The 15,128-nt window shown below is 34.9% G+C and overlaps 1 protein-coding gene across 1 annotated transcript in view; it reads right to left on the bottom strand.

The window, feature by feature from the left end:
• Positions 1-419: 419 nt before the first annotated feature.
• Positions 420-15,128, bottom strand: part of LOC118179282 (ras-related protein Rap-1b-like) — a 207,261-nt gene continuing 192,552 nt past the window's right edge. The window contains exon 3 of the mRNA XM_085810317.1: positions 420-1,220. Coding sequence (XP_085666443.1) covers positions 868-1,220 — 353 coding nt within the window. The 3' untranslated portion in view covers positions 420-867. The remainder of the gene's footprint in view (positions 1,221-15,128) is intronic.

Consider the following 15,128-nt stretch of genomic DNA (forward strand, 5'->3'; position numbering starts at 1 on the left):
GAATTATTGGCAGCATGGCTTAAGTGTATTACTCATATCACAGATGAATATCAAAGCGCATAGTGCATCTAAACATTTCTTTTCTCATAAGATAAGGCTTTATCTTTAGAATGCAGATGCAATGAAACTGTAACGTAACAAGCAAAAATATTATTGTTCACCGTTATGGTTTTGCAGATTTTGATTACTACGTAAAATCTGTAAAATCATAACGGTAGTAATGGTGAACTACAGCATTACGGTAAGTAACGATAGTGTAGCTTTACATATGTTTTACAGACGTGTGAATTTTGCTCGCTTGTTTTCGATTGTTTACTACACATATAAAATTTGTCATTGATAATACATATATGCAGACAAAATTCAGTTACATAAGACACTTTATACAAATTTATAAATGAAAATTATTTAAGCGAAATACAAATGATTAGATGTTTCAAGTGAAGTTATAAATAATGCTATAAACATTTATGCATAAATATGAACTATACTCATTGCTTTGGAATGATCATCATCAAATAATTTAAATAAAATTAAATATACTGAACAAACACTTAATAAATAAATTTATGAAGTTTATACAGCTATGAGAAAATACCACATTCGATTAAATGAGCAATAATGTTAAGTTCAGCCTTGTGGAATTATTTGTCCAAAAGTGTTCGTTACAGACATTTCAGCATCCTCTGCAAAGTACACTGGAATGCTTCTTCAAGCTCATTCAAAATCCAGTTTACAAACCTGGACATAACAAGTAAGGTGACTAACCAATTAGGTCATGCTCCATCAGTTATGACAATGCAGCTTGAAGATTTCAGTCAGGAAAAAAATCTCTTAACTGAAGTTCTCATGTTATCAAAATTGTGACTAAACTATAACGCACCTTGGTTCAGATCGTGGAACATCAACTTTCGCTTCGGTTACTTTCGGCAAACTGGACTTTCTTCGGACCGCCAAATTAATATTTCCCAAAGAACTGAGCCTCCGACTCAGTCTTCTGGATTGCTGAGGCGCAGGAGGAGGTTGTTCAAGCTCTCGCGCATGTTCCAACAGCTCGATAAATAGTCGAGCAACATTAACGTTGTATTTGGCGCTGGTCTCCAGGTATTTGCAAACTTTAGATTGATCTTTGAGAGCATCTTGAACCATTTGAGGTGTCACCTGGCGCTCTTCTTCTAAATCGGTCTTGTTGCCAACAAGAATAACAGGTACTCTGCTACCTGTAAAGAAAAAAAAATGGCTGCACTTTAATTTAACTTCAGAGTAATTCGTGTAACATGATTGCAACTACAGTGGAACTATGTATCATGAATAAATGCATTCACTATCAAATTATCTGAGCAAAAATCTTCTCGAATGATGAACCATATCCCAGTTTACAATCACTTAAGTCTTATTTTCGGAATGATTGTCGGAAACGATTCTCGAAGGTGTATTGAGGTAAGCGCTAATACAGAATCAACATTCGAGGACGTTTAGAAACATCATTTCAATATTTTACATTGCTCAACTCTCATTAACAAAGCTTAAAAGAAAGTCAGTTATGAAACTATGAATTCCAAGAGGCAATTATGGTCTGTATGCAAAACCATGGAAAGGGAGGATGAATATATGAATGTAGCTCTTTGATCCGAAAATTCGGCGAAAAGTGGGGTAAACTGCAACGTTTCGTGTGATGGTATCACCTGATAATGCATTATTAAGCCACAGAATAGCATTTTCAATGTAATGTCATGTCTCATTTTAGAAACATTTTAAAACACAGGCCACAAAAAATCAGACTGGACAAATTTGAGAGAAAAAAGCTCCAACTAGTCTCAAACAAAATCGAAGAAAGAAAGACTAAGAGATAAAGAAAAAATAAAAACGCTGCCCCAGAAAGACAGTTACGGGATATTTTTATACAAGAAAGGATTTCTAATCTAAACCACAGCATATTTTTTCATCACATCCTATTTTACACTGACCCCTATTCTTCGTTTGGGTACGGTAGAAGTAAGTTACATTTTCGTCTTTGTTATACATCTAAAATTGTGTTTTCCTTTATTGCCTTAGAATTACTAATTTTCAGTAATTTTGTGTTATGAACTTGTATGCAAAGTGCTACTATAAATTTTAAATTAGCAATCACCTGTGGAAGGAAAACAAAATCTCATGTGCACACCACATGTCTTCCTTGTACGGCCTATTAAATTATGCACATTTTCTGCTGCATTTAATTTAAACTTATTTCTCCGAACTTCATCGGAGATATGTTCCTTACTTAATCAACCCAGTTCTCACTTCGCGACAAGAAAACGTACATAACAAATAAAAACATCTTCATTCAAAATTGTAAAATACAAAAAAACCTAAAACATAAATAGAGTTAAGAACCGTTAGAAAATAATTTTTACAATTAAAATTAGAACTTAAATTAATTAACATTAGGCAGAAAGAGAGATTTTTCGGTGCACAAACCTTTCTGTCCCACTCGGCAAAAAGTTTGGTTGCAGAAACTGACATCATTATGCTACGAAGTTTCGAAAGTAAACAAATGGCGGCGTTGTTAGGCTTAGTGGAACTTAAGTGTAAAACCCTTAACCGGAACATAAGAACAACATAATTCAATCACGTTTAAAGCAAAAAATGAACAATTTGCCAACATATAAGAATAAAAAACCTTAGCTGACCCAGCCGGGTAACAGAGTGGGTTATACGTTTGGTGCGTCCGATTGCAACCAGGTACACATCTACATTTTATAACAGTCCCATATACAAAACTTTAACGTTCTGAGGCTACTCAGACTATGCGTGATACATACATACATACATAGGTACGTATGTACAGATGTCACGAAAAAAGTCTCTTCTGTATCCATTTTAAATCCATTTCACAATCCATTTTGGGAAAATGAGTGCTTTATTCTGTCCATACTTACATATGTAGCTCAAAAACATCATTCAAATGGAATCGAGATATGTCAAAATGGATATTTTCGTTGAAATACGCGTAAGTCGTATTCTTGAATGATTAGAAACGTATGCCAAACACGTATAAATAATTTCATGAACACGTTATGTTAAAATATCCAAAAATACGCATTTTTATCCTTCAGTAATAAGAACATAAGGGAAACTACTACGTTTTAATATTTTCATCACCAGAAGAAACAGAGAATATTTATGTAATTCATTTCTTTTGATTTTAAATTATGGGAATTTAAAATGTTTACTCACGATTCATAATTTCAGCTGAAAGTATTAGTATATGAAAGAATTCATAGAAGTATTTCTTTCTCTCCAGGATATCTAATAATTTAAAGAGATTGGGAAAACACAATAAAGTGGTCACAGACATTACAAAGAATAAATGTTTTGAGAGCTGAAATGACTGAATAACATCTATTAATTTCTTTTTATTATACTCAGAAAGCGGTGGAAAAGAACAAAAATATTTGAAATAATTTGATTCAAAAGAAAACTTATTATTATAGTTATTACTATGTTTAAGAAACCATTATGTTTTGCAGTAGCAATTATTATTCAAAACAATTTTTGACACAAACAAACCAACTTTCTAAAATTTCTAAGCCTGAAGGATTAGTTTAATGGAATTGAATTTTAATGTTACTTCGTATAGAAACTTCTAGAATATTCCGGTGAAATTTTTTTTAACCAAGCTGTAAATACATAAAATTTTCCTCCTAGTAACCAAGTTATAACTATATCAAATTTTATTGACCTATCACAAAGCAAGAATTATATCTCTGTATATGTTACCATAAAAGATTCTATAACTAACGACAGCATAAAACTTCTAACGAAATAAGAAAATTTATATCTTATTCCCGAAACAGTTTATTGTAGTCAAGAGATAATGCCACTTGTAGGAAAACAGAAGAAGAGCTATCTAGATTTTTCCCGTTTCTTTGATTTTTGTTCATACTTCCCACCACATTCCAAGATATGTCTGAAATGTTTCCGATTTTAGTCCAACACCAGCAGCTCCTAAACGTTTTAGCTCACGAAGCCCTTTTTAGAATCAGTTTCTGCGACGGATACCTCTGAGTCTACTTTAGGTTTTATAAGATAATAGTGTGTAGTAGTGTTATAAGGATGAAGATGGGATAAATAGATAAAGACATGCCTAAAAAACAGCCTAATTCCAAGCAATGTATTTTTTTTTAAACTTTGAAATGTACAATAATATCTCGGTCTATTCTCAATTATCACTTAATATCCATGTCTTGACAAAATTGTGCCATCCAGACAGTGGCGTTGCTAGGGTGGGGCAAAGGGGGACATCTGTCCCCGGGTGGTGCCAAATTGATGCTACGAAATTTTTAATGAAATGTTTTCCATTCTTGGCACACAGAAAAGGGCGCAAATTCTTCAGTTGTACCCGGGCGCTGAAATCCTAGCTACGCCACTGTATCCAGAAAAGGTATTGCAAAGTTACATAAATAACACCATTTACGTTACAACAGATTAACCGTGAGAGCAACTACAAAAAATCTGATGAGTACGCCACATGACTTCCTAGCACGGAATAATAAATTATACGCATTTTTGCTGCATTTTATTTAAACGTATTTCCTCGAATTTCATCAGACATATATTTCTCATTCAATTAATTCAGTTCACATTCAATGGCAAGGAAAAATTACATGAAACCTCAAACCTCAAAGTATCTTTATTAAAAATGGAAAAACATAGGAAAATATCAAACATCAAATACAGTTAGAACAATTTAAAAAAAAAACACTTTTTGCAATTAAAATTAGAGTTTCTACGCAAAAACAAGCAACCAGCGTGCAAGAAGGCAGATTTTTTGGTGCACAAAACTTAACACTGAAGGTGTAGACACTGACTTACTTCCCTATTCTGCTAAGTTTCAAATGTAAACAAATATGGCTGCTATGGTAACGATTTTTAAATTGTTGGCAGTTCTACAACTATTGCATGCAGATTAACTACAGGTATGAAAACAAGAAGATAAGAAAAACATAAAGAAAAAAAGGCGATGTTTACGAACATCTAAGAATAAAAAAAACTGAGCTCACGGAGCCGAGTAACAGAGAAGGCGTATATAAATATATAATTTTGGTGCAACCGATTGCAAACAAAAAAGGAGGTGCACAACTATATGTTACAGCAGTTATATACACACACATACATACGTCCTACGTTCGTACAGAGGATACGAAAAAAAAATATCTATTGAATACATTTTAATTCCATTTTGCTACCCGTTTTAGGAAAAAGTCTTTTATTCTGTCCTTACTTACAGATGTCACGCAAAACTATCGTTAAATTGCATTCGATAGCAGTCAAAATGGATATTTTGGTTGAAATATGGTATCCAAAAATTTTCGTGATTACAATACTTCTTTTATTTCGTTATTTTGTACAAGAAAGCAAAAAGATCCCTACAATAAACACAGTATATTTACGTTACAAAAAAAGTAGAATAATTCTTCACTTTTAGGCTGTCATACAAACATCTGCTTGATATGAATTTGAAGATTTATTCATTGCAAAAATTTAATGAATTACTACAATCATAAAAAAACGAAGAGGCTTAGAAATGCAGAACATTGAATAGTGAATAATTAAAAATTAAATTTTTACATTTATAATAAATATAACAAAATTATTACTAATAGACACTTTGATAATCTACTTGACTGAAGTTCTGGCGTATATTACATAAGTGCACAAGAACAAGTTAATTTTGTTAATTGGTGGCAAAATTAACCCGACTCAACTTTTACCTAGCATAGAAAGAGGCACCCCACAACAGTGGACAAGATATTCTACAGTTTGGTAAGTTACAGTTATAACCTAGCAGTGAATTCAAGAATTCACTAATTATCTTACATTGTGTAAAAAATTTGATCAAAACAAAGCTATGAAGCTGTGGGAAGTCAGAAAGTGAATGAAAACGAGCAAGCATGCATAAAACAAACATTCAAATTATTTGATAACTTTAGAATTTATTATTCTTGTAAGTAAGTATGAGTAAGACAGTTAACAAGAAACTGAACTCTCCCGGGAGATGGTAATACAGAATTAATTAGTACTCCAAGAATTTTATCTAAGATTTCAGACAACATTGTAAGGATCCTAAGTTTTACTAACGTTTATTTTATTTTAAATCTTTACTATCACTTCTTAATTTCTACTTCCGGCCAGAATTAAAAGCTTTTAACTTATTTATGCAAATTTGTCTTGCTAACGCCAAGTACTTAAGTTGTGGCTTTTTGCCAAGCAAGAGAGAGGAAGGAGTGATTAGAAGCAGGCCGCTTGCCATAGCAGTTTTACTCGGTTGCTGGTTGCCTTCAAGGCCAGAGGTTTAATCCTCTTGATAACTTTAAACGTATCGTAGTGTTAGCAGTTCTCTGTACTACATACGGCTTTTTGTTAATATACGGCCAATCTTGGAGTTCGGCACTTGTTTAGTAATCCAAAGTTAGTTTAGTTAGATTTTTAGTTAATATTTTTTATATTCTTACGTTCAGACCACAAGTGGTTGGTCTCTGTATTCTGAAGTTCCGGAAATCATTGTAAAGAGAGAAAAATAAAAGGTTTCGTATACCTTTCCTTTGTGTATTGTCTACTTCCCAAATTTATTGAACATAGCTTTAGTAAGCTCCCCGTTCCGAGTCAGGATAGTTAATGTTTCCAAAGCAAATAAGGAGGAACACAGAATCTGATAGTGGGGCCGACGAAGAAGAATAACCATGGCCGAGTTTCAAGAGGAACCTGTCTGGATGCAGAAACGGCTCAGAATCCAGAAATGCCAGCTGCCGCCCTGGAAGGATTTGATTACATCGTCCAGACCATGCGCGCATCGATGAAACCAGAAGCAACATTTAATGGAAACTCACCGGTAACCAGTTTTTTGGAAAAATTGGATGACCACTTCATGCTGTATCCAGTACATGAGTTCCAGAAAGTCACCTTAGCTACCAGCGCTTTGAGGGGCCAAGCGCATAATTGGTTCAAATGTATAAGCAGAAGCCTCTTGGGTCAAGCGGGAAGTCCCACCTATACTTACGAAAATTTTAAGACTGCCTTAGTAAAAGCCTTCCCTGTCGTAAGAGATGGTGCAAGATTAGAAACGGAACTTTTCAGAATATACCAGAAACGAATTGAAAATCTCTCAAGCTTTATTTTAAGAAAAATTCACGTCTTCAAACTCTTGTATGGAAACCGTCCGGATCCTGAGATAATTCAAGTGATTTTGCCGAGGTTACTTCCCCAAGTACTAGACTTTATTGAATTAAGGAATCCGACTACACTGGAAAAGTTATTTGAGCTAGGAATCCAGTTTGAAAGTAGAAGAACGGCGGAAATTGAAAGAAGACGCCAGTAGGAGCAACGAAGCCAATTTGGTGCGCCAAGACCACAGCAATGTCAAGAACACGGCTACAAAAGCAAACCGAATCAGTGGGCAAGGAAACCCGAGTATCCAAAAACAACCGGCGAACGTCGACAGTTCAATAGTAAGACAGAAAAAAGTCTGAAGGCCAGTGGAAAGAGAAGGAAGGCATGGAAAGGAAGAAACAACATTTAAACTAAAACGGATTTCTGCTTACAGGAGGGTGCGGAAATCCGAAGGCCAAGAAAACCCGTTTTCCTTTAAATTAAATACAGTTATGGTGAAAAATTTGACTCTTCCAAAGATTGAAGTTTTGGTGAATAACATCCCAGCCACCGCAGTCCTGGATACAAACGCGCAGTGTTCCTGTGTGGCAGAAGATTTTTTTAGGAAGTATACCGCATATATAATTACCGCATATATAATTATATTATTAAACCGTAAATACCGCATATATAATTTGGATAATACGACAGTGTTAGCTGCGCAGGGAGAAAGATGCAAGTGCATAGGTAAATTACCGTTATACATTCGTATCAAGGACGAGCAAGTAAAGATTATGTTTTTTATCGTAAAGAATTTGCAAGCACATGTCATTTTAGGGATAGATTTCCTTTTAGAGGCAGAAACAACGCTGGATTTTAACGAAGCGTCCCTTAAGCTGACGATGAAACCAGTTCGAGAAGAAAAAACAGAACGACCAACGTTAAACCTCGACCACCTGCCTAAGGAAGAGCAACAAAAAATTCGACAAGTGGTAAGTGAATTTGCTTCGTTTAGTGATATTCCCGGATTTACTCAAGTTACTAACCATAGATCGACACCGTAGATTCACTGCCAGTTCGCCACAAACCATACCGATATGATAAAAATAAAGAAAAAATTATAGAGTGGCACATTCGAGATATGTTACGTACAAAGATCATAACGCCTATCTCAAGTAGTTATGCTAGCCCGGTTGTGTTATGTAAGAAAAATAATGACTATCCGGTAACAGATCCGAAAAGATGGCATTTTGCAATTGACTATCGTAAATTAAACTTCATCACTAAATATCCGGTATATCCGTTACATATTATCGAAGAAATTCTAAGGAACATAACTTCTACCAAATATATGACTACTTTAGACTTAACGACTGGTTATTTTCAAATAGGAGTTAGACCGGAAGATGTGCCTAAGACTGCTTTTATAACCAAGTCTGGCACTTATGCATTCCTGCGAATGCCGTTTGGCCTTTCAGGGGCACCGGCAAGATTTCAGCGATGTATGGACATTGTGCTAAGGCCTGTTCTTGGAAAGTCCACATTTATCTATTTAGACGATATCATTATTACTAGTGATAATCTGGACCAACATGTAGAGGATTTAAGACAGGTGTTTTCATTATAAATGAGGCCGGTCTAAAAGTTAATGTCGAAAAGTGCAAATTTGCAGCCCCTGAATTAAAATACTTAGGTTACAAAATATTTCAGAAAGGAATCGAGACAGACGAATCAAAAATAATCGCTGTGCAAAAGTATCCGCCGCCAAATACGGCGAAGAAGCTCTCTTCTTTTCTAGGACTTTGTTCATATTATAGGTCCTTTATAAAAGATTTTGCAGCTATTGCTGAACCATTGTTAAAATTAAAAAGGAAAAAGGTAACATTCTCGTGGGCGCCCAAAGCCAATATTGCTTTCGAAAAATTAAAGCAAGCATTAACGCAAGCCCCTGTTTTGAAATTTCCTGAAAATGATGAGAATTTAGAAATTTCAGCGGATGCTTCGGATCATGCGGTAGGAGCGGTACTTTCGCAAAATCAGCAGACCGTGGCATTTTTTAGTCGAACTTTAAATCAAACACAAAGAAATAATTCCGCGACTGAGAGAGAGGCACTTGCAGTTCTGTTAGCAGTGCAAAAGTTCTGAGTCTATTTTGGAAGGGCGCCAATAACAGCGTATTCTGATCATGCGGCGGTAACTAGATTGTACTCAGGGAAAACTTATCCCCAAGTTTAATAAGATGGGCACTCAAGTTACAAGAGTATAATCCGGTAATCAAGCACACCCCCGGAAAGGAAAATATCGTAGCAGATGCCCTATCCAGAATAAAAATAGATGAAGAAGGTAATACAGTAAAGGTGGTAATGCTCACAGCATGTGCGATACATTCCCGAGAAACTGTAATAACCGAACTGGGTAAGGATCCTGAATTTAAAAACATTTATGAGTATTTAAAGGATCCTGAAAGTTTTAGCCACCAAGATATTGTGGCGATAAGAAATAGGGCGGCCCATTACGAACTAATAGATGGTCTATTATTTTATACAAAAACTACGAAATCCACAACGAATTTCGACCTGTTTTCCCAGCTAGTCTTAGATTAAATATACTGCAGGAGTTACACGACTGCCCATTAGCTTCTCATGCTGGTATTCGAAAAACCATCCAACGCGTACGCGAGGCAGTTTATTTTCCTGATCTGCAAACGTTAACAAGTGCGTATGTCCAGTCCTGCCCAACATGTCAAGCAGTTAATTATATTAATTTCCGCCCGGCCGGGTTTCTAAATAGCATTAAATAAGAATTTCCAAATGAAATAATTGGCATCGATTTATTGGGCCCTTTCCCAAAAAGTCAGTTAAATAAAAGCCTATATCTCCTTGTTATGGTTAATCATTTTAGTAAGTGGACCGAAATTGTTCCCTTAAAACGAGCCTCCGCGAAATTAGTTACTGATTCTATTTTAAATAAATATATTTTAAAATACGGGGCGCCCCTAAAAGTTATATCGGATAATGGTCCTCAATTTGTAAGTAATATATTTGAAGACATGTGCCAAAAACTGGGCATACGTCATTTAAAAATGGTCCCGTATCGGCCGCAATCAAATATAGCGGAACGGGTCAATAGAAATATAGTGAAAATTATCCATAGTTATGTTAAAAATTTTCATAAAAGCTGGGATAACTATGTCAATGAATTAGCTTTCGACCTTAGGACCGCAAAACATGATTCGACGGGCAACACTCCTGCTGAGTTATTTTTAGGCAGAAAGATTATAACGCCGTTAGATAAATTATTTTATGTTCAACAAAGAGCCCCAGAATTTAAAATGGGTGATATAGAAAAATTAATTAAAGAAGCAAAAAAGAACACTGAAGTAGCACAGAGAAAACAGAAACTTTATTATGATATGAAACGACGGGGAGTAACTTATAAAGTAGGAGATGAAGTGTTAAAAATTAAGCATTCACTTTCTTCAGCACCAGAAGATAAAACTGCCAAATTTTTTCCACGATTTGAAGGACCATATGTCATAGAAAATATAACTCAGGCTGTAGTGGTGTTAAAAGCCAGGAATGGTGAAACATGCTCCGCAAACATTGACCAGATAAAACCATTCTATAATCGTAATAAAATGCCAATATTTAAAGATCTTTTGCAGGATCCGGCCCTGCAGGCACAAGCTCCAGAGGTGGAACAACGACAATCACAAGGGCAAGCCATTAGGAGGCAGGAGCAATTGAAAAGAAAGTTTCCCTGTTGGAAAATTGAAGGTAACAAGAAAAACAAGCCGTTCCACCGACCAGAAAAGAGAGAGCACGACCACCCCCAGAATGAAGAAGGGAGAAGTACGACGAATGCAAAGAGAGCCAGGAGAAATGACGGCAACTATAACCCGGCTCCAAAACGGAAGATCTACCCATCGGATAGGAGTCTACGCAGCAAATGTCGACGAATCGATGAAGGAACACCAGCTGCGGAGGCAAAGAAACAAGGAAAATTTGAACAGCCAGCAACGAGATCCAAGCAGGAACGAGAGAGAGTTGTCCCTGTTCTGCCAAGACCAGCTGCCATCAAACGGCCGAGACCACAGGCAGAGGCTAAAAAGAAGGTCTTCAAGGGTGACCGCACTGGAAGAAAAAGAAAGCTCATCGAGGAAGGAATCGAAGAGCGAACCCGCACAAGAAGGAAGATAAACCAAACCATAGTCTTCGCTACCTTCCAGGACTGGGCAGAAAAAAGGATGTCCGAATATCACAAAGATAAGTAAAACTTTATGTTACTTTGAAACCTTAAGTTAATTTTTCATTCTTACTGCAAGTGGCAGAATTCAAGAAGTTTTACCTCATGTGAGGTCTACCTTTATCGCCAAAAAGGCGAGAAATGAGTTGTTACCTATTTTGGTGTTATGTTTTTCAATTACCTGCGAGTAAAACTAAAATTAATGTATAATAGGAATGTGTAAATACTTGAATATTGTAAAAGCATTGATAATCTTTGAGAAAGGTACTTTAAGAAAATTGTAAATGTTATTGTATAAAATTTTAGTTAAAAGATTCTGGCAAGAAAAAAGTTTTAGTCTGAAAGACTTTTGAAATGTAGTATTTCAATGTAGAAGAATTGGCACTTGCTAGGAAAAGGACAGAAGTTAACAATGTACTACTAATGTATGTTTTAAAATGCATAAAATTAACGGCATGTTAATATGTCCTTATATACAATGTGAACTGTTATTTTAAACATTAAGAAATACTGTAATATGTTAAAAGTGAAAGTAATGCAAAAAATTTTAACTTATTGGTGTGACTGTAAAAAGAGCAAATTATTGTGAATATGTGTTAAATGTTGAATGAATGTAGTTAGGCTCTCTGACGCTACACTTCAGAGTTAGCCACTTTTCAGAATAGTACCTCAGGGTTTAGAGATGAATATAAGGTGTGTTCTGAGGTCTTGTTATGTTGAAATTTAACACGTTAGTGTTTTGATTGCAGGCGGTAGTGTTGAAAACTTGGACATAGACACGTTCGTGTTTGGTGTTTTCCTTTACAACACATGTCAGAGAGCACGGGGAGATAATTAAATAACGTCATGAATGAAATAAGAATGTTAAGAGAAATATAAGTATTCATGTTACTTGCCTTTTAATTGTGTTACGTTTCATTAAACTAGTTTTCCTTCCAGATCTCTGGAAGGAACCAGATTTCAACTAAGAACTCCTGTTTAGATGCAAGTACAGATGAAAAGTAATTGTCCATGGAGTTGATAATGTAAAAACAACTTTTTTTTTTCAATTTCTAGTTTCTAGTGAGAAATGTTTGTAAAAGATTGGCCTCGCGTTAGATTCTAGAGCTAAAAGTTTTCAACGAGGTCGTTTTAGACCTCAGTTTCAAACTAATTAACTCTGGCGGGAAGTATGTAAGGATCCAAGTTTTACTAACGTTTATTTTATTTTAAATCTTTACTATCACTTCTTATTTTCTACTTCCGGCCAGAATTAAAAGCTTTTAACTTATTTATGCAAATTTGTCTTGCTAACGCCAAGTACTTAAGTTGTGGCTTTTTGCCAAGCAAGAGAGAGGAAGGAGTGATTAGAAGCAGGCCACTTGCCATAGCAGTTTTACTCGGTTGCTGGTTGCCTTCAAGGCCAGAGGTTTAATCCTCTTGATAACTTTAAACGTATCGTAGTGTTAGCAGTTCTCTGTACTACATACGGCTTTTTGTTAATATACGGCCAATCTTAGAGTTCGGCACTTGTTTAGTAATCCAAAGTTAGTTTAGTTAGATTTTTAATTAATATTTTTTATATTCTTACGTTCAGACCACAAGTGGTTGGTCTCTGTATTCCGAAGTTCCGGAAATCATTGTAAAGAGAGAAAAATAAAGGGTTTCGTATACCCTTCCTGTGTGTATTGTCTACTTCGCAAATTTATTAAACATAGCTTTAGTAAGCTCCCTGTTCCGAGTCAGGATAGTTAATGTTTCCAAAGCAAGTAAGGAGGAACACAGAATCTGATAACATATCTTTCACATTATAACTAATTGGAAATTTATGATGGAACTCAATTACAAACATATTTCAATATGGGTAAATATATTAATTTTTCTTTTGAGGTAACCGGGAATGTATCTATATAAACTCAGAAATATTTCGATATAACCAAAGATATAATTTTTCTCTTGATATAACCGTATACATAGGTACATTCTCACTTGCACTGGAACTAGTACATTTCTACAAGTCCAAAACTTAATCAAGAGGGGGCCAAACCAACTTCCGGCCGTGCAATTAATTTAAATAAGCATAGACAATATTTTTTCCTATTTCACAATTATAAATAACCTATTATTGCACGACTTTTCATGTAACAAATAGTAAAATTTGAAATGAACAGTATCATAATGTAAAATTAACTATTGAGCGCTAACTTCAATTTCCTGAGCATTTCCCACTTAAAGATAACACTGCAATCAACCGAGGATGCGGTGATGCACTGAAAACCGGGTTGAAAAATATGATGCTACTACCACATGAATCGCGGTTAATATGGATGAATAAAATTCAGTAAGGATTTGAACATTTTTCTAGTTTTGCCAACAAGTTACACAAGGCAAAATTTAAGTAGCTGTTAATATAACCAATTTTTAGTAGTGACCCCCCCAAAAAAAAACTGATGTGTACACTACATGATTTTCTTGTACGGAATATTAAATTATACTCAATTTTCCCCTCATTTCATTTAAATGTATTGAATTAACAGTAACGAATTTTGAATTAAGTTTACTTCGTTGATAGCACATAAACCACAATAGAATAAATGCGCTCTTTAAAGTTCACTGTATTTATTTACCACAGCGACACTTCGGCACTACTTTCACTTAACAGCATTATATCTCATTCATTTTATAACTCAAAGTGCACAAAAGTTATATCATCTGAAGAATTACCACAAGTTCTATTCAAATACTATAATAAATCTAAAACGACGTATGAAAGAAATTAAACAAATAAAAAAGAAATAGTTTTTGACAGACGATTCAGCGCCGCTTACCTAATGCGCAAGCGCTACTAATTAATTCAGTTCTCCCTTTGCAGCAAGGTAAAAATGCATAAAAATTCAAAATATTTTCGTTAAATTTGAAAGATATAGGAAAACATAAAACACCAAGTACAGTTAAAACAATAAAAAAAAATTACAATTAGAATTACAGTTTCTACACAAAAACAAGCTAATAACCTAGTGATAATTCCAAATTGAATTAAGCATAATTGAATTCGCAATAATAAAAGAAGACGTTACTTTGTTATTGCCAAGCTTAGTTTCTCTAGATTGGTTATAATCCACTATTCTGCTAAGTTTCAAATGTAAACAAACATAGCTGCTGTGGTGATCAAATATTAGGCTTAACTGCACTTAAACAACTTTTAAATTGTTGATAATTACGCGGTTATTGCATGCAGCTTAACTAAAGGCGTAAACATCTTAATCGCAGCAACACAATTCAATTGTTTTTAAAGCAAAGAATGCTCAATTTACAAACATATAATAATAAAGAAACTCAGCTCACTGAGTCGAGGAACAGTGTGGATATATATATATTTATATACTTTTGATGTGGCGGATTGTAACCAAAATGGGAGGTGCACATCTGCATGTTACAGCAGTCCTATCGACAAAATTTCAACGTTCTGAGGCTACTCGATTTTAAGCTATGCGAGCTATATACATACATGCGTATGTATAGACGCCAAGAAAAAAGAATCTCTTCAGAATTCATTTAAAATCAGTTTTATAAATTTTGGGGAAAAAAAGAGTCCTTTATTTTGTCCTTACGTATAGCTGTCAGGCAAAAGCATCGTTAAATTTCATTCGATAGCGGTCAAAATCAGGGCTTAATTTCTAAGATTAGAAGTGCCGGAGTCCTATGGAAGACCGTCAGCAGAGAGAACAAGCCTAAATAAATAAATAAAATGACTATTAAACTCCTTAATAATT

This window comes from Stegodyphus dumicola, chromosome 2 (assembly GCF_044657685.1).
Source record: "Stegodyphus dumicola isolate Sdum_Otavi_A_Nest chromosome 2, ASM4465768v1".
Taxonomy (NCBI): domain Eukaryota; kingdom Metazoa; phylum Arthropoda; class Arachnida; order Araneae; family Eresidae; genus Stegodyphus; species Stegodyphus dumicola.